The 20,011-nt window shown below is 37.4% G+C and overlaps 1 protein-coding gene across 5 annotated transcripts in view; it reads right to left on the bottom strand.

Annotated features, from left to right (window-relative positions):
- LOC311445542 (uncharacterized protein) overlaps window positions 1–20,011 on the bottom strand; it is a 260,556-nt gene that overhangs the window by 61,575 nt on the left and 178,970 nt on the right. For 3 of the 5 annotated variants that reach the window (XM_084537772.1, XM_084537773.1, XM_084537774.1), the window contains exons 4-6: window positions 16,455–16,532; window positions 14,240–14,344; window positions 608–774 (exon numbers count right to left, since the gene is read on the bottom strand). In XM_084537772.1, the coding sequence (XP_084393898.1) occupies window positions 608–774; window positions 14,240–14,344; window positions 16,455–16,532 (350 nt within the window). The remainder of the gene's footprint in view (window positions 1–607; window positions 775–14,239; window positions 14,345–16,454; window positions 16,533–20,011) is intronic. The other 2 variants (XM_084537778.1, XR_014698497.1) reach the window with 2 other exon arrangements.

The following is a 20,011-nucleotide window of genomic DNA, read 5'->3' as shown; positions in this document are numbered from 1 at the left end:
AAAACATAATGGTGAAATATTTATGGGTAATTTTTCAATGCAGCATGCAAGGATTAAGCCATGCAATTTCTGTTAGCTTTTATAGGAGTTGCACTGTTAAATCCTCCCCATGAGGTCCAGCAGAAACTGATCTGTAATGTGTCTGCAAGTCCATGTAGTGCGTGTTAAAATTAGATGGAGATTTTAAAATGTGATGAAAATACAGGTTCCCCCCCTTGCACTTAACCTCCAGTGATAGAAAGGCATGATGTACTTCAAATAATCCAGCCAAAAAACATACTTATTAATAAGGAAAACACTCCAGTCAGGTCCATACTTTCATAAGGGTGTGTGCAACTAATGCAGTTGTACAGGTGCAAATGGTTAATTCAGCCAACTTGCAAGCTTGCTTGCTGGCACTACTCTCAATCACAGCAATGACTAAAGACACTCAATCAAAAAGTACAAATGTGAATTGGTCTTAGATCTTATTTTGCAGATAAACAATACTAAGTTTACTTAATATAAGTAGTGCTGAGTCCTTAATATGACAAACTAACAAATATGAAGAATTACATAAGGGATACCATCAACTTACATTTTTTGCATCTCAGAATTTCTCACTTACCTCTCACTTTTCCTAAATTCTTGTAACTGCAAAAGCCATGAGGAGAAAAAAAAAACACACACATTTTCTGATTGTTCATTTGGCAGAACACAGCAGATAAACGGGTCCTGATTTCTTTCATACTGGTGTTTCCATATTCATTTTCGTACTGTTCTGTGGGTTGATTTCTGTTAAAGTATTAAAGAAAAAATATTTTTAAATAAGGAAAGACCTTTAAAAATAATGAAAAACAAAACAAAACAACCCTGTTAAAAGAGCTTCGGAGGCAGCAGAATCTCTAACTAGCAAGTACTTTCAATATACTTTACATTTTAAGTTGTCAGGGTCACATTCAGTTTTTGAAAAGCACTCACGTGTGGCTCCTGAGACAGAGCCTGATTTAGTCCTTTATAGGCATACAGTACATGTTCTAATTAACCCAACTTAATTTTTGAGAGCAATACCAATGTCTAAATAGCCATGATATAATATTTAGCAGATTATATTTCTTATTATCTTATAAGTTATTAGACAAAAACAAAGCATTTGATTTACAGCTTTCTTTAACATTGTCTTCTGAATAATCAGACTATTTTGATTTGCCCCCTTTTTTAAAAAAAAAAAAAAAAGCAAGATAGGGTTATTTAAAGTCCAGTTCATTTGCTGGTTTCCTATCATTAGCACTTTTCCAAGTAAAAGAAAATACCTACTGCTTTTCATATATGTATTTATGCTCCTGTGTAGTTCAGCCTTGGGTGTATATGCCAGCTGTACAGTCACAGACATCCAAAGTACTCTTCCCATAGCCCTAAGTTTCAGTTTGCATGTGTGTTCACTTGCATGATTACCATCACTGCCACCCCGCATCTGCAGCAACTGCCTGCACCAATTATGTACGTTTTGGCATGTGTATTTTCAAATACACAGCTGTAACACAACGCTGATTTTATGCAGGCAGAGCTGATATAGATATACACAACGTGCGCGTGTGCATTTGTGTGAAAATCTATTCATGCCTTCCTTTCTTCGTGCGCTACCTCACTGCTTGAAGAGTTTCTGTGTTTTCTCTTTGTATCATTCTGGCTCCTAGTACTAAAAGCCACATCCTGTTATGTTTGGTTGCTAGGTGGAGAAATGTTATCATGGGCTTCAGCAATAATTTATCCATAGAGCTAGAGGAGCTGTCATGTACTTCTGACAGTGAGCTGCAGCACTTTATCAGCTTGCCTGTAAATCAACCGTGTGTGGGTGAAGATGCCAGCAATGTTTGATCTCTCTCAGACACTCTAATAATCTGCTTTTGTCTGATTGATTCCTTCACATCACCAAGCACATTGCAACTGAGAGTGGAGTGCCCTCTGTTTATCTCCGTTGGTCATCTGCTGGAGGGCAACAGGGCAGAAAATGCTGTTCTCGCTGAGATGTAAGAGTTTTTTGGAATTAGGGGCTTTACATCATATCCTGGAGCAGGTTTAGTCCAGTAAATCAATGATAGCAGAATTGAATGCACCATAAATACCTCAAACCGTATCTCTTACAAGAATGTAAGAGTAATTCATAGAAACAGGAAAGGTAACTTTGCTGGAAAGAATTACGACCCCTACAAGCTCAAGACATGCAGGTCTTTTACGGCCTGTGTTTACATCTACCCTCTTGAACTTTGGGAAGAAATGCACTGCACGCTGGCATTTTGTTCCAGGCGGTTCAGAGATAATATTGAGTTGAGCAGGACGCTGTCAGAACTGATCACTGCCTCTCAATCCATAGGCAACTTTTTCTAAATTTCTGTCAAAATCTGTTTTATGCAGGAGATGCCAACACACCGTGTCATGTTCTGCACCACGCTGAAGTTGAGCACAACGCCTGGTGATGTGCAATGCCTTTCTGCCAAAAATATACATAAAAGGATGCAATCTAATGAACAGTCGAAGCCCTCTAGGAGGAGGGAGAAGCATATGTCCTTTCCAATAACCAAATGGGTCTGACTTTGTTTCTGTTTGTGCATCATACTGTTCCCCCAGTTGAAAATCAAGAGCTTATTATCACTCAGAGGCTGGCAGCAACTCATTGTGCACTGACCTGGGATCAGCGGCAGACTTGGATTCCTGACCTCTGTGAAAGCTGAGGTCAGAAGATATTGTGGATGTGATTGACTAAACCCCATCAGGGGAAAGGTTTGGTTGTAGCATCTCCTCTTTGGGTCACGGTGGGATGGCACAGGCAGCAGGATATTTGGGGAATGCACTAATTTCAACCCAGCATACTAAGGGGAAAGGACTGTGTTTCACAGAACCGCTGAATGCTAAAAAAGGGTGAAAATTCACACTGCATAATGTATTTGTAATTGTGCTTAAGGCAATGAGAAAAGAAATTCATGAAATGAATCTGGCATACGGTGTAGTCCTTTGTGGATGCTGGAAGAGCAATTACATCTTCTCCAGATTATAGTGTTGGGTAGTAGTGCTTCAAGTCATAGCGGATCTACTTCATCTTGTTTGGCCCATCACAGGGATTTCCCCAAACTATTATGTAAATTTTTATGGAGACTGGCTTCGTGGTGAGAAGGCAGTCCCATACTGCTCCCCAGCTGGTTGACCACATAAGCAACACCTTTTATATGTAACAGAGGGGACTGTACTGCTTCTCCACATTTAATAACCCTTGCAGTGAAAGCTAGACTTTCATTCACAAGAGGCTTTTTTCACTGCACACATCATAAAAGCAAGTAAAGTGATAAAAGCAGGGAGACCTAAAGTTACAGCATGTAGCAGGGTGTATTCTATATTCTTTCACCAACAGGCATTATCAAATGACAATCAGTTTTACTGAGTATCACAAAAAACACAGTGTTGGCTTCCTCTAAGACCTGAAGTTGGCATCCTTTCATCAGTGTAATATGTGGAATATGATGTGCGTACACAGACAGACTTACATATACAGACAGATATGACATCAGAGATCTCATGGCTCCTATATGTATAGGATGCTTGAGTAGCAGAGACAGAATGAGGATTTTATATTCAGAACTGTATTCCAGTTTGGGTACAGTTATTCAACCTCATTTAAACCACTTACCTTTTAGTGATACATCTGTAATTCCCAAAGTTTGCTGGGAAACAGAGCCAGAACCCTATCTACTGGCTTAAACCATCAGAAAAACACCGGAAGGCCCCAATTCTGATTTTAGTTATGTTGCTTTTGCAATCACAGAAATGCATATAGTCTGTTCAGACTGGCTTTGGCATAAGTAAGAACTGAAGTCTGAATCTTCAGTGATCTTAAATATAATAATTCTAAATTGCTCTTCAGCTTTATATTTCAAATTATTTAAAATAAGTCTGCTATTACGTTTCAAACACTACGCATTTCTACTATTACAATGCTACTTTTTTCAAGGGCTGACACTTTCCAAAGGAGTTCTAAGAAAGAGAAAATGACAAAAAGGAAGAAGAGAACCTGAAAGAAGAAAATGGAGCATGCCTAAGAAAACTACACTTCCAATAACATCAAGTTATCCTCAAGGGACATGTATAAGTAGAAGATATTACATGGCTGAACAGTAAATATCACATTTCTTTTTACAAGCATGTTTCTGCATTTTATTATATCTTGACTGGCAGATCCATAAATTTTGAATATCCAGTCTAAGAAAGGGCAGACTCGAAATCTACAGGTTGCATTCTTCATGGGTCTAAATGGTCAGTGGCATTTTGGTAGTACAGAACAGATTGATTAATGAGTGAACTATGCTGACATCCAGAAAATGTAATATGCATATTTCTGAGCAAGTGAAAGAAATTAATAAATATCTACATCTAGGAATTTACTTCTAGGGAAAAAAAAATAGTAATAGCTAATTTAGGTTAATAATTACAGCCCACAACTGTTACTTAACTTCCAGGCTTCAGAGATCCACATTAAAGCCCTCTCTGAAATGGATTTTTGAGGGAAATAGTTCCAGAAAAGTGATTCCAATGAGCAGCTGTAGATTTGCTGCTCTCAGGTACTCCCCATGTACTCTAACATTGGTGACTGTCTGTAGGATCACAGGGAGGCAGAAGACTGACCAAGGACCACTTCAGCATGGCAACATGAAGGATTCATCCCCCTCTGTGTTGAGCTGCTGTATTTACAGTGATCAGCATCACCCTACTTCCTTCCTGCGTCAATGTACCCTGCTTCCGTCACCCTCTATAGCACTCAGTCCTTGGTGCTGTCTCTGTAGCTCTGCTGTGAAGTTCAGCACTACTTTGGGAAAGATAAGGAATACTGAAAAGTAGTTGCCATCAGTGGTTGTATATATTCATGGCACTAAATAGTCCTAAGAGCTCTTCCTGCCACCCAGTTTCCAAGTGCTTTGTGACATATACTTAGGGGTGCGTAAATAGATTCAGCCCCAGAAGCTACAGAAGGAAACTACTTGGAAAACTTTGTTTTTTTTGACCTCTTTATAAAGTATTTTGCTGCTACTGTCAGCCAGCAATATGTTATTTCCTGAAGTATAATCCCAATAAGTAGTATTTCTGGATCATCTACTGAAGTGTTGGCCAATGGTGAGTGATTGATTGAGGTTATGACATGACTTTTACAGACAGCACTTTCGGGGCTGATACAAACACACAGAGACTTGCTTGTTATTTTGTGGTAAAGAAAAACACTTGGAGATGGGAAGTGGAATTTCCGGCAGCTGGGGGACTTTGGTAACTTGACATTGGACTATTTTTGCCTGATGGTTGGAAGACAGGTCTGAGGAAATCTGACATAGTTTACAATTACAATTAATATCATCTGTGTATTAAATGAAAACAAACAAAAACCAAACAAAAACCAAACAAACCCTAACTCATCAGTGTAATTTTATTGGAAGACAAATTTGCTGTAAAAGCTTTGTTTTGCTCCAGCTAAGTGTCCTCGTGCTTAAAGGAACAACTTTCTCTCATACAAAATGCCAAGGTAAAGCAACCTCTGAGAATGTATTTATTTAGACCTGACCAAACTGGATCTACTTTGTTGTCTCATATTAAAATTGTAGTCAAAGGTTACATGTAGCCAGAAACACCCACAGGATGACAAGTCTGGTGCAGGGAAAGAAACATCTTACTTTCCAAACCCTGTCTGTATTAGCGTTGTTTCCCTTTTCAGGGGTAAATCAGAGACCTCTATGTGAACAGCAAGCCCCAGCTGTAAATTCCAGAGTGAATAACTTTCCACGTATTGTGCTTAGAATTTTACCTTGCTGCTCTTAATGTGCTTGTGAAGAAAGGATTCAATTTTGAAGCCTAAATTGAGGCTATTCTAGTAAAATCATATATTGGTTAGGCACTTAAGTATACTGTAAAGTATATGGTGTGTACAAGACCCCTGAGAACGGGGCCAAAACTAGTACCATGATGGAAGAGCAGAAGTCCAGACAAGGAGAAAATAATAAGGACATGAATGAGTCTTAAATCCTGCCCTTAAGAATCATATTCCTGTCTTTCGTGCTCTCTGCCTGCTTTAAGATCCTCTGTCCAAAACTATCCCTGACATTTTTTTGGGGGGCTTAAGTTCTTTTATTTATTATTATTTTAAACTTGATAACAGCATCAATGCATGCTCAGGCAGAGATGGGGATCCAGGTTTAACTCCCTCCCTCTGGAAAGTGCCATCAGGGCCAGACAGTAAATGACTTGGAAAGAAAGGGTAGTTTTCATCACAGGTTTCACTTGACTAATAAAGGGGGAGATGAAGATGGGAGGTTGTTGAAAAAGAAATTGTGGTTTCCGTCCTATCCAGGGGAATGATTCCAAAGAATGATTCTACATTTCACAGTAAAGAACCACTGAATAAAACACAGTTCTTGGAAGAGTGACCCAAACCCTCAGAAGGTCTTTTTCCAAGGTGTGTACCCTGCCTGTGAAACTTCTCTTAGGTTTCCTTCTGGTGTTATAAATCCCACTTTTTTTTTTTTAATTTTTTTAAAATTTATTATTATTATTGTTTTTCCTGCAAAGTAGCACAAATTCATAAGGAAAACCAGAAACTGCCCTTGTTCTGTGCAAAATGTAAAGTTTGAAGGGGGAGGATGTTCTTCTAGGGGGGAGCCCTGATGTATTTCAATCACCTGTGTTAAAGCAGTTCAGCTCAGGTCTGCTGCTTGCTGGGCAAGTACTGTAAGGAGGAATTATTATGTAAAAGACACCTGCTTACCTCCTCCTATGTGGTGAAAGAGGGCACATGCTGCTGGTGCATTTTCAAAGGGAGAACATGGCAGTGTGAGATGCAAACATATCCTGGAACAAATTCCTCAAAGAGGGACCTGCTTACCAGAGACCAACACCACGTTCAGGTGTGAGGTGGATATTGGCCTGCTCATTCCTGTCAAAATGTACTTTCCCCCCCCCCCTGTATCAGTCTAGAATCAAACCCAAATGACAGGGTATGGAAATGGACTGTAGTATACATGTGCTCAGCAGCGCGGGGCTTACCAGGACTTTGATGGCCGAATTCCCCATTTATCTGGACAAGGGCTGCACAGGGCTGATTTTCAGGAGTGCAAAGTATTTACAAGTGACATATCTCAGCAGATCAAAGGAAGCTGTTACTGCTTAGCATTTCTGGCCTGTAATCTGCATTAATGTCTGTGGTCTTTCCAGATTTATCTTAAATGTTAATGAAAACACTGAATTTGCCCCAAAGCACTAGAAATTTGGAGAAGAAAGTGTGGGATGAAAGTTTCCAGCAATATCACTAGATCTCTTAATGCAGATACAAGACAAGCAGGTGGTGGGTTAAAAACCATAATGAACTGACACCTTTTCTTCACAGAAGGTGTCACAAAGGTACACCAAAGTGCTGCAGCTGAAACTATTTTAGATCGTAAAAGTGTAAATGAACTGGCAAAACCTTACAGCTGGGTGGATGCTACAGAGTGTTTATTTTTTAATGGGCAAGTATGAAGGTTCTGCTGCCCTTGCTTCTACCATTAGCAAGTCACCCACCTGAACACACAAGGCAAGGCCAAGCCACACCAACAGGCAAGCACAGCCCTGGCCGTGGTGCCCACTCCCTCCCTGCAAGCACTTGCTGTGGTACAAGGAGCACTACTGAGGCTGGGATCTAACACACCAGCATGCTGTTTGACCTAGGAAAAATACAAAATATTCAAGTACCTGTCTCTGAGCATGGATTAAAAAAAAAAAAAAAAGGAATAAAAAAAGAAAAAAAACAGTTAAGAAAACTCTAATGACAGGTATTTCACAAACAGGAATTAACACTTAATTTATCATTTCTCATTATTTGGTCTGCTTTTAATACACTTTTAACATAACAGAGAGGACATACAAGGACTCAACATGCGAGTCTGAGACCATAGTGTAATGTAATGCAAGGCAGATGCATGGCAGCTTTTACTGATTCTTGAGATCTAGGTGTGCAAAATACGTCAGTGACAGACAAGGCATCAAGGACTGAGAAAAGAGAATTTCTTTTCAGCGGGAGGCATTCTCAGTGAAAATGAAAGCTGTTCTAGATGTGGTATTAGAGATACAGAGAAACTGTAAATTGAGTATTTCGATACCTATCCACCCCTAATTTTAAGCAGTTTTAAAAAATGAAATAAAGAAAAATGAAGGAAAGCTCTTTTGTTGTATTCAGAACAATCAAACACCAGGGGACTGGATGGCTTAGGGAACTGTTAATGGGATAGAGAGTATTTCAAGGTCACTGGTTCAACTCCAGCTCAGGTTAGTAGTAATTGGAAGTTATTATTACTTGATGGCTGTTCAGTAGTTTAAGTGACATGGGTTGGTGGTCTTACTGAACACCTGTCTATACCACACACACACAAAAGGAGTCGTTACTGATGTCAATTTAGTACTTTTCACCAGGAATAAATTTAAAGATAAAACATAAAATAAATCAAAATAATTTATAAACAATCTGTGTCACATTCTCTTTCAGGTATGTCATCTGTACCTCAGAGATGACATTAACCTACAGGGACATTCTGTGGGTTAGCACTACCCAAGAGACTTTCTCTTTTTGGTACTATGAGGAACCTGGAGGCAACTGCACTAGAAATGCCTTATTATAAATCAAGGTTGGAACTTATAACGGTAATTAATGAATTAGATCTTACATTGGTCAGTCCAGTCATAGATATGCTAACCTTTTAAGTGCAAGGCAAAACTGCATTCATGGCCATATGAAAGTATGAATGATTACTCTGTGATAATTCAGAAAACTGTTGTGCAGTGTGTTTGGGATTTATGATAATTCAGCAATTACAACAGACATTAGGCTAAACAATATGCTTTGAATTTTGTTCACTATATTATCACAAAAATCTCAGGTGAAGATATGTAGTCCATAAAACCTAAATAAAGGATTTCATTGATTCTGAAACACTTTTGATTCCCCCTGAAAATCTTTTTGTCTCTTTCGCGTTTCATGATTCTGCTTTCATAGATTGAACTTACTGAAACTTTAAACATATTCAACCGCATATAAAGCCAAAATAGTTACTCCCATATAATTTTAATTTGTATTAATCATGTATTAATTTATTTAATCAGAGTTATTGCTGAAATAAAAAAAAATATTACTTCAGGATAGGGTTTTGAATGGACAGAGTATTTCACATCATCTACTGAAAACTCATTCAAGTGGGTAATATTTACTATTCCCTTCACATAGAAGTATTCCTCTCAGTATTAATCAGACAAATTTTCAAAGGTGTAGTCATGAAATTAGAATGTCTCCATGCCTATTCTGATAATATGTTGCTCAGTAAACATATATCTTTAGATACACATTTACCAGGCAACTGAATTTTAGCAGAGTGACATAGCAGTATGCAGGAGTCCAGCAATCCAAACAGATATTTTCTTGATGGAGAACTCATTGCTATGCAACATATTTTTAGTTTTGTTTTTAACATGCTTTGGGTGAAAAAAAAACAAACTGGAGGTAGACTTACAAGCTAGGTTTTGGATATGTCAATGACTCAGGGCTATAAATACAATTATGAGGCACTATTTCACTGCCTCATGCTGCATTACTTAGGTAAAAAGAAAACATCTTTGCAAAGTCATGACAAGTAACACCGACCTAGTACCCCAACAACTATCAGTGAGAAAACTTCCCTCAGAGCACAGGAGGAAAGGGTTCATTCATCAATAACTGAAAAATTAGAAATTTATGGTGTTCAAGGAATAAGAACGCTGCTAAGACAATAACCCACATTCAAATCACAGGTGGAATAAATCCTGAATCCACATTAACAATATTTTCTGTGTTCTGTAATGTCCTATGCTTCTTAGTCTTAACACAGGTAGCTGGACATTCATAGATTTCCATTTGTAGGATTTTCAAGTCAAAATTTTGACTTCAGAGAGCCTAAACTAATCCACAGGGTGGTATCACTAATACTAGTTTCTACCATGTCAAACTTTTAAACAAGAGATTTGTATCTTATCTTCTGAATGCACATCTCAACCACCTCCAGACCCCTCAAGACTACTGAAAAAACATGCAGTCTTAACATTGTAGAAAAGTCTTGTGTGTGGCCCAAGACATACTGCAATAAGTACAAGTGAAACAGCTCAGAAGGTATATTTATCACTTTGAAAAGAGAACTTTTTTTTTTTTTTTCTGCTTATGTACATGGCCCTTTTTTAGCAGTGAAGTCCTAGTATGACCGGTGGGATCATTCATATGATCAAATGCTTGCAGGATCAGGTCCAAAACCATTCCACTTTTGCAACACAGCCCTACATCATGTAGACATTTTTATCAAAACATATTTCTACTATTTATGTGTTTATAAATGCGTCACATGCTTTTATAACTTACATTTAACAATCAAATAGCTGATGCAACTGTTTTTTCCCCTTCACTTCTGCATTTTGAAATATTGTTTCACTACTAATTTTTGTCCTCCTCTGCCTCCTCCTTTCTCTCTCACTTTTTATTTTTGTTGGTGACCACAACTGTAGTTTCAGTAAATAAAGCTAGTGCTTGATAATGTGGAACGGCCAGGAGCTTAACTCTGCCCTTGGAGATCGCTTACATCAAACCAGCGATCAAAAAGTGGTGCAGATAAAATTTGTCATCAGGGATTTCCTACAAAAGAATTACAGTGGAGAAATAGCCTGATCGATACTATGGATTTTCACTGCAGGGGCTGATAGTCCAATTGCTGTGAAACACTCACACAGATAAAAGGGCATGGCTGCCACTTTGTTACAGACTGCTGACTCAGCGCAAAGCCTGTCAGGTATTTATAGGCCAAAGTGATACAGAATTATCACCTTGCAGTGCCCAGCTCTTGTTAGTTCTAAGATTGCCTCCCTTTATGGGATTGCTAAATGCAGGTGAATGGAAAAATGATGGCTAACAGCTGTCAAAATGCAACAGAATGAAGTACTTAAATCTTTTTTTATCCATTAAAAGGGTAACAACCAAACATATATCATAGTGCAGACGCTGTAATGATATTTGGGGCCAGTAAACTAGGGGTTATAAACAACGTACATCTGATCAAAATGGTAAGGAAAATACAAAAGGGAAAAAAAAGCAATAATAAAAATTCTTCTTGTTACTCTACAATATGTGGCCTGGCATTTACTTTGATGCTTTCTGCAGGGATATCTGAACTCCTCTTCAAGGCTGCTAGGACCAGTCTCACGCCTCCATCAATGCTGGGATAATTTTATACCCCATATACTGACGGGAAACTACTTTAAGAAGTCATTGGGATGGCTCCAGGAACTCTACTTCATTGTTCTAAGCCAGTATTTTACACTCACAGCAAGATAAAATGCTGATAGATACCTAATATTAACCAACAGCATTAAAGGCTCATTGACTTCAAGGACCGTTTCACACACAGACACTTACAGGACCAGACCACAATGAAGGCAAAAGAAATACACTCATCTTTTGTCCAACAGGTAGCATAAAGCATCTCTGTCCTCATACACAGTGCATGATTGACTGTTCTCAGCTGCAAGTTATTTCACTGCTGGTATTGGCCTGAATGCGTTCCTTAGTAGCTGCAACTCTATAGGAGAAGATACTACATATCCTTTTATCACTCTGTGTAGTACAGCATGCATTTATTTTTGGAGATCACATACAATGAGCAATTGGTTTTGACTGTGTAAGGATATTTGGAAGATCATACTAAGTTGAAGAGCCCAGTAATACAAAAAAAGACAGGATGCTCGATTCAGAGGATCTGCACAGACTCTACCATATCCATAGCCTCCCAGGTGTTTTTCATCCCTTGAGTTGGTGACTCCACAAGAGGTGTTTGGAGCTTAAAACCAGTGTAAGAAGTCATTTTAATGCATTTTTACATACACCTTCTTAGCAGGGATGGTACCAAAATTGGATGTTACTACCTATTATTTTTGTACTGTAACAGTACTGAGAAAGATATATCAGGAGTCTGTTTTGTTAGATAATGTTATGTTAACATCATAGTCCATCTCCCAGAAAACTTAGTTTCCAGTTAAATCATTTTTTTTTTTTTTCTTACATAGCCTTGTAAAAAGTTGACATCCTCAGCATATCACCTACTCTTCTATCACCACATTCATTGTTTTGAGAATATTTCTTTTACTTGTAAGAACAAGATGAGTCTTAGTGTGCAAGCAAACTAAAGTTTACCCTTTTAATATTCTTGGAATATGAGTAGATTTAAATAGATGCAGAGAAGTGAACACTATTTTGTGTGTGTGTGTGGGGAGGGATGAGGCATTTGATTTTTATAACTTGGGCCCATCTTCAGTTATACAAAGCTTCATGTTTGGCTACATCAATACAGCCAAATTGTATTTGTTATTAAAGTAACACAAATCCAGATCTTGCTTATTCCTAAAACAAGAGTAGAGGGGTACCTGGCCCAACAAAAGCTGAGGAGTAACATAGAGAAAAATGAAACAAACTGGTTGGGAAGCTGCATGTGGATTCTTCTCACCTGAAAGACACCTAGGCATCTAGACACCCTCAGCTTCTGATGGATGATAGAAAGGTGCATAAAAGAGGGAGGAAGCCCTGGACTATATTTAGGAGAGCTAAGATGAAGCATGGATATATCTATATCTCTTCTCGTCCTCTGCCTCTAGAGGAAGCCTAAAAGGCCCTGTTAGGTGAGATAAGTCATCCCAACTGCTTGGAAGAGGCTAATAGATCCACCACAAATAATGCTTTGAAGACCTAATTTTGTTGGATTCTCCTCCATTAATACTGGTTTTAAAACTATCTTAGATGTTTTGGAGAAACACAAACAGGAGGATTAAAAAGTGATTTTTTTAAAATGTCTTGAGAAGGTCATGGCCAGGAGTAGCTGAAATTCAACAGAGTTTATGTACCTAATGTTTTAGACTTCATTTAATAGCAGAGCTTTAAATTCAAGGAAGAAATACTGCACAAAGACCAAGAACTATAATATCCAAAATAGCACAAAGAACCTGGATTTGCATATTTTGAGGAGTTTTCAGTATATTTAACCATATGGTTAAATAGAAAAGCAGAAGCTTTGTAGTGAAATGCACAAAATTCAAATTAAAAAAATATATAACAGAAAGTATCAACTTAAATAACTGTTTAATTGCCTATAAGAAATGTTGCAGGTTTATAAATCAAAATCTTTCCTAACCAGATGAGAAGCCACACCTTTCTCCATGTTCCATAGGGAAATTACCGTAGTACTTGTCTGAACTGCCTGGTGCTGGTAGAATCATAGCTGCTCTCATCACAGCATTGTTGGATGGAAGTTTACTGTCACTAGCAATAAGCAGTAGATAAAAGGATGGGGGGGGGGAATAAGATAACAAAAGGGAAAAATAGAAGCTAAAAAATTCACCAGAGGTGAAAAAAAGGGGAAAAAAAGAGGAAGATATACATAAACTAGTTGTTTTTGTCTTTCTAGTTGCTATGATGTGCACAAAGGAAATAGACTGAATAAAATCACATCTCAGGAACACCAACATAAATTCCCCCTTGCTTTGACAAGTACGTAATTTTGTGCAGTGATGCTCTTCACGTCTGGAGAGTTATGAGGCAATTTCATTCCCATCTGACAAATTTACAAAGAAACATTAGAGAGAAGGGATTAGAAAAGCGAGAAATCTTTATAGACTTTTTCCTCAGGCTGTATTTTCCTTCCATCTTTTGGCTCTTCCTTGAGGAATATGTATGAGTGACTCATTCTCTATGAACGCCATAACCGAAACACTTAGCAGATAAGCATAACATGAAATGTGCTTTAAATCAACTAATTGTATTTACATTATCTGGGAGGGCTGATCCTGATTGGCTAAAGTTTGTAAAAATTTGCTATTGTGCATTTTCAAGATAACAATTTAAAACTGGGCAAAAAAAAAAAAAAAAGGTAAAATATTAGCTCCATAACTTTGCAGAAAAGTCAATGTCAGAAAAATAATTTGCACTTGCAAAGCACTGCTCAGCTTAGAGCGCTTATTGACCTTTTCACCCTTATAATGGTCCAGTGAAGACCAACAGTATTTTTTCATTTTGCATGTTGGGAAACTGAGGTAGATTAAATGAGCTCCTATGGTCATGGTGAAAATAAACATCACCAAAAACAAAACAAAACAAAACAAAAAAAAAAAACAACACAGGAGGAAGCTAGGTTGAACTCACCCTTCTGTGTTGCAGAGAGCTGGTCCATTGACATCGAGCTCTGCAGCTCCAGTGAATGTCTGCTCCACACAAACCACTTGCTGGCACATGTCGATAGACTTTATCCTACCAAAAACCAAAAAAAACAAATGGAAGGATGAAACCAGGAAAGAGCAAGATGTTAACATCTTGCCAACATCCCTGAATGTCTTGCCAGGGAATTCCTTGGTTTTGTGGTTGCACCAAAACAGCTTCTTTCCACCAAAAATAAAAACACTAGTTTAGCCTTCTCTTCACTGACAGTGGAGTATTCTGCGACAAATTATTCTAGAAATGAATGATAACAAGAAATGCTGTAAAGGCTTTGCTTTCTCCTACAAGATTTAAAAAATGCAGACAGTCATTGCTCGTTTTAGTTATACTGCTGAACATATCTAAGCAGAGCTGATATATGGTTACTACAGGATATAGTATTTTATGTTCTATGAGTAATCAGCATAAATTTTTTTTTTCTTTTTCTTTTTTTCCCTTCATTTTTTTTTTTAATATCAAAATTTTGACACCAATTTTTTATACTAAGTGATTATTGGTGTAACATCAAGGAACTAATAGCCTGGGCCCTGCTAGTCCAGATCTTTTGTTTCTGTGCAGTTTTGCATGGGTCCCTTTTTAAGGTCATTTCAAGTGCTGGATGATGGTACTTCCCTCCTCCTTTTATTAATGAAAATTATATGATGGTGCTCGGAAGTTCCAAAACATATTCCTTTCTTGGCACAAAGATGAAATATAATAAAATGCAGATGCTTTCTGATACAGAACACAGATGAAAATGTTTTATAACCACGACTTATGGAGCAGAGGAAAGCACAGGGGACACAGTTCCTAGGGCCCTGGTTGAAAGCCCCAAAGCAATCACTGCAATATCTGTAATATGACAGAAGAAAGTCGGGGGAGGGGTATTTATTATCTTTTTCATGGGACCCAGGTGAACCTCCTGGCAGCCATGTTTATGACTCAGGATCCATTTTAAAATAGTGAACCATAATAAATGGAAACTCAGATGTGTAACCGTGCTGGATTTTAGCATGTTTCAAGTTTTATTGTCTCTGCATTTGTAATCATTTTTGCACAGAGCACACCATTTCTGGAAGAGTTTTGACTATGCTGTTTCAATCTTTGTGTTAACTTCACTTGACACCTCCCCTTCCCCTCCTGATGTTTAAAAAATGATGGAGACTAGATAACAAATTCTGAGACTTTTGTTCCGGTTAAGGAGTTAAAGTAGGATTTGAAAGCATTACCTCCTTTTCTAATTAATAGATAGACAATAGAGGAAGCACTTCCTATGCAGTTCTCTGTCAGAAATGTTGGAAGCCTATGACCTTCAGTGGTTCCTGAAAGTCCGCTTCCTCCTTATTCCCTGGGAATCTTGGGAAAAGAAACAGGTGATTTTGGCACTGTCTTTAAAAAGAGAAATTAATATTTTACTTCTTTGGACAAAATATTCTCTTTGTGTTTCAGATAGACATAGAAGCACAGATGTTTGCTATCCCCTGCCCTTGATGCACAGTTTAGATGTGCCTTTACCCCAAACCAAATAAAAATTGGTCACATGTCCTTTAAACTTATGGAGAATTATCAGAATTACCAGAAGTCATTTTGCAGTGGGATTGTCTCTTCAATATTGGTTAAACACACTGAAAATGGATCCTGGAAGTAATACCCCAAAAAAGAGGTGGATCTAAACCTAAGAGCTTGTATTTTTATCTGTGTGTAACCTTTCAGCAGTTCAATGGCATTTGTATAAAGGATTTCTTGTTCCAGTCTGTTTTTGTTAATAGAGATGGAAACTCAGCTCAGCTCAAGGTCTAAACTTCACATAGTTAAGCAATCATTGAGATCACAGCTTACGTCTGGTTGTGCAGCCTGTTTAGATGCGGTCCCAGGACTATGACTGCTTATCAGAACATTTTCTTTGTGCAAGAGAGAAAAATCTTATGAGAAAAGATATCATTACTAATATTTCTAAAGTGCTTTGACAAGAAGATGACCACAAGTACAGTTGGTTTCAAAATATTTTGGCATTTTTGGCTTCCTCCCAATTCAGAAATCACAAGTATGAAAAAAATACAAAAATGTAGTTAAAATAAATGACATACTCAGGTGAGTTTAAGGTCACTATTTATCCTAACCAAATTGGTTCTATTATCAGTAAGAAATAATTTATCTAACTCACTTTCCTGAGCAGTTTATGGTCCTGTTATTCTGCAGCTCACAATTTAAGACTTCACACTGGAGAGCTCTCCACTCAGTCCTACAGAAGACATTCCAAAACAGGATAGTTCACACCTTCATTTGCACAACAGTTTCAACAACTTCAAGAATTTCCTCTGAAAACATTTAAATCCCCTTCTAAATATTTTAGGTAGAGTTATCAAAAAGTGCATCTCTGTGGAGGTTTTTGTAAGTGCTGCTGTACTTAACAAGTCTGAATAATTCCCATGACTGCATCAGTTGAGTTGGCTGATAGCTGGGTGCATGCAAGATGTCTTAAATAGATACTTTAATATATAACTACCTTTTTCATTAGCACAAATGGGTGGCTAATCTTTTTGAAAACTTAATGCATACCTAGCTCTCTTTGAAAAAGAGTAGATTGAAATGAAGAGGGTGAAAGTCTATTTTAAAAACACTTGAAAAGATGCAAGAAAATATTTTTTTTTTCTTTTCTTTATGTGTGAGACATCTAAGCCTAAACAATTTCATTATAAATGTAGTGGAAATCAAAAATAATATTTGAATTATTTTGATCATGATAATCCCAATTGTTTTGAAAGTAAATTGTATTTGAAAGTCTCTCCAGAATGTACTTACAAATTCATAGGAATGCCATTAAAATACAGCATTAATTAACATCCACTTTTATAAAGTGCTTCTAATATTGTGTAAACAAGCAAGAGTTGAAAAGCTTATTTTTAACTTGTATCTGCATATGCAGTGTGATCATAGTGAGTTACAAAAATATCCAAATAGCACTGGGAAATGAATTTTCACAGTTTGTTTCTGGTTGAAGACACACCAAAGTACCTGTCTTTAATTTGAGTAGCTGTGAACAAAAGGTACTTGCCAGCTTGCTTAGCATCGTATTTATATGCTCATGTCAGTTCAGCCATGGGTGGAATACTGATGTGTCAATATTTGTTAGCCAAAATGATAATAAGTAACTGACTTGAAATAACTTAAAACAATCAGAAGCAATTGTGCAGCAGTGTATCAGGTTAAATCTGACCATGCCATATTTTCTCTCTTCAAAAATAAAGCCAATTGGAAGGCATACTATGTAGTTCACGTTCAACACAGGAGAAATTGTTGCAGGACTCTGGACTCTGAGGTGAGACGTGTTTAACTACCAGGCAGACTTCCACAGCCTGCATTAACATCACAGAGTGAGGGAGAGCTCAGGTAGAACTGTCCAGGGACAGACAAGCAAGATGTATGTCTCCAGCCTAGTTTTAAGTTTAGAAGGGAGAAGCAACATCAAAATCCCTCAAACTTCTGTTTTTCTGTTTGAAATCGGAAGGATTAGGACTTATTTAGGAGTTTCCCAAGTAAAGACACAAAACCAGTAGAAAGACATCTAATGGTTAAGAATAGGTGATGGTTAGTTACGTTCATGTTGGTTTTACTGGTCACAATTTGCTTTCAGTATCTGAAATCTAATCCAATATTTTCTAAAATCTAATCCAATATTTTCTAAAATCTAATCCAATATTTTCTGAAATAAATGTTATTTGTTCTACTATCAAATTCATCTGGCGTTGGCAGCAAAGTGTGTTGAAAGATTTAGGGAAAAACAAAAAAACGTAGAATGACTTAGAGAAAGAAACTCCTTCCCCTCTCCTTTATCTTGCTATATATCATTTTAGAATTCATCTCTTTCTTGTATTCCAGATGACTTCTTCGGGATTACATTCCATATGTGCAGAGCTTGGCCTAGCATCACATTAGACACATAATCATTTTGTATACATCACCAAGTTAAAATTATTGAAAGAAAAACAAAATTTACCCTATGACTATCACAAGATATTCTGTGTTTCATTACTCAGTAGTGGGGAGCAGTTTTGCCTATTGGAATACATCCAGAAAATGTCACAGAAACCTATTTGTCAAGATCCTGAATGACACTGAATGTTGTTGTTTGGGCTCAGCTGAGTTCATGCAGGGGCTCTCAATGTATGTCTCTGAAGCTCTATGGATACAAAGAGGGCTTCCCTATATTTCCCTCCTTGCACAGAAGTCACTATCCCATCCTGAGTTATACTGATACAGAAAAGAAGGGAATACTGAAGGATCAAGATAGCTGGCATCCCAGAGTTAAGGTCTTCAGTCCAGAAGACCCACACCAGCTCAAAGCTTTGGGCTGCAAAATAATTATCAATAGCAAGCATTAATAAATTACAAACAGCAGCAAACTATTAGGTACTACAAGGACAAAACAGTTCACCACAGTGCATGATTCTTGAATCCTGTAACAGCAGGGGACTTATTAGGGGAATTTTTTACCCTTAAGACATATTTTGTTTTATAATTTTTTTTTTTTTTTTTTTTAATACTATCTTTTTCTTTCCCCCCTCTTGTTCTTTAAGAAAATCCTTGAACTGGTCAATTATAATACTTTCCAGAAACAGTTAGTTATTCATGCCCACATACACCCATTACAGTGGTAATAGTAATAATGTGATGGTTGAGATGCTCCAAAGGTATAATAAATATGTAATTTGTAGGTGAAGGCAATACTTTTTGTTAGGTCAACTGATTATAGAGGAAGAAGACAAACTTTCAGGAAAACAAACCCTTCTTCAGACTTTAAATGTAATAGCCATCTTGGAGACACTATTATAAAAGCTTGATATGATGCTTTAAAGCAATGCTCATTCCTCAGATCACTCCTCGGACTCCTTCAGAAGCTGCAAGTCTTCAAAAGTGATCCAGGAAATGCTAAAGTGCTCTGTACTTTTCAAAGGCTAAAAAAATCTTCCTGTTGTGAAAGAACAATAGAAAATGATTTTGCTTCTTTTTTTTTTTTGTCTGAACACCTTCCAAGTTACATGTTTGGATGATTACCCTTCTCCATTTTAAATGGTTATGTTTACTGAGCATTTACAAAGAAATAGCAGTCTGCTGAGAGCTAGGTTTGCTTTCATGAAATGTTCAAATAACTAGTATCAAGAAATGTTCAAATAATTAATGTCAGGAAGAATGGCTCACAAATATATTAGAAGTTTAACATTTGTGAGTGGTCCTGAACAGTGTCTGAGATATAGCACAGGAATTTACAGGTGGAAGGAAGAGTGCTTAATATTTCTCTGCTTTTGAGCAAGACTCATCCCTACAGTAAGAAAATTCCTCTCAATTCTGTGTGGTTGTTCTCGACCCTACAGATCGCACAGTGCAGAAGTGCATTAGTGCTGGTTTCCCCCATGCAGACTCCTGATTCTGAAAGTGTGACAAGCCATTTGGCAGCACTGTGTCACTGAAGAATATCTGTGTGCAGATGGAAACTCCCATGCATTAGTTAAATCAGCTTTCAGTATCTTTTGTTTCACTAGGAAAGCACAAAATTTATTTACCCCTAGCTCATGTCCTAAAAATTGGTATGTCTGCTAGGAATGCTAGATGAACTGAAACCTTCAGTGTTCTGAGGACAGTATAATCTATACATGAAATAGTTTGACCTTGACTTTTACATTCTTTGCCATCTCTCTAATATTTCTGCACCATATTTTATTA

This window comes from Aythya ferina (genome assembly GCF_964211825.1).
Source record: "Aythya ferina genome assembly, chromosome: 16".
Classification (NCBI taxonomy): domain Eukaryota; kingdom Metazoa; phylum Chordata; class Aves; order Anseriformes; family Anatidae; genus Aythya; species Aythya ferina.
This window is presented reverse-complemented; position numbering and strand designations above follow the sequence as displayed.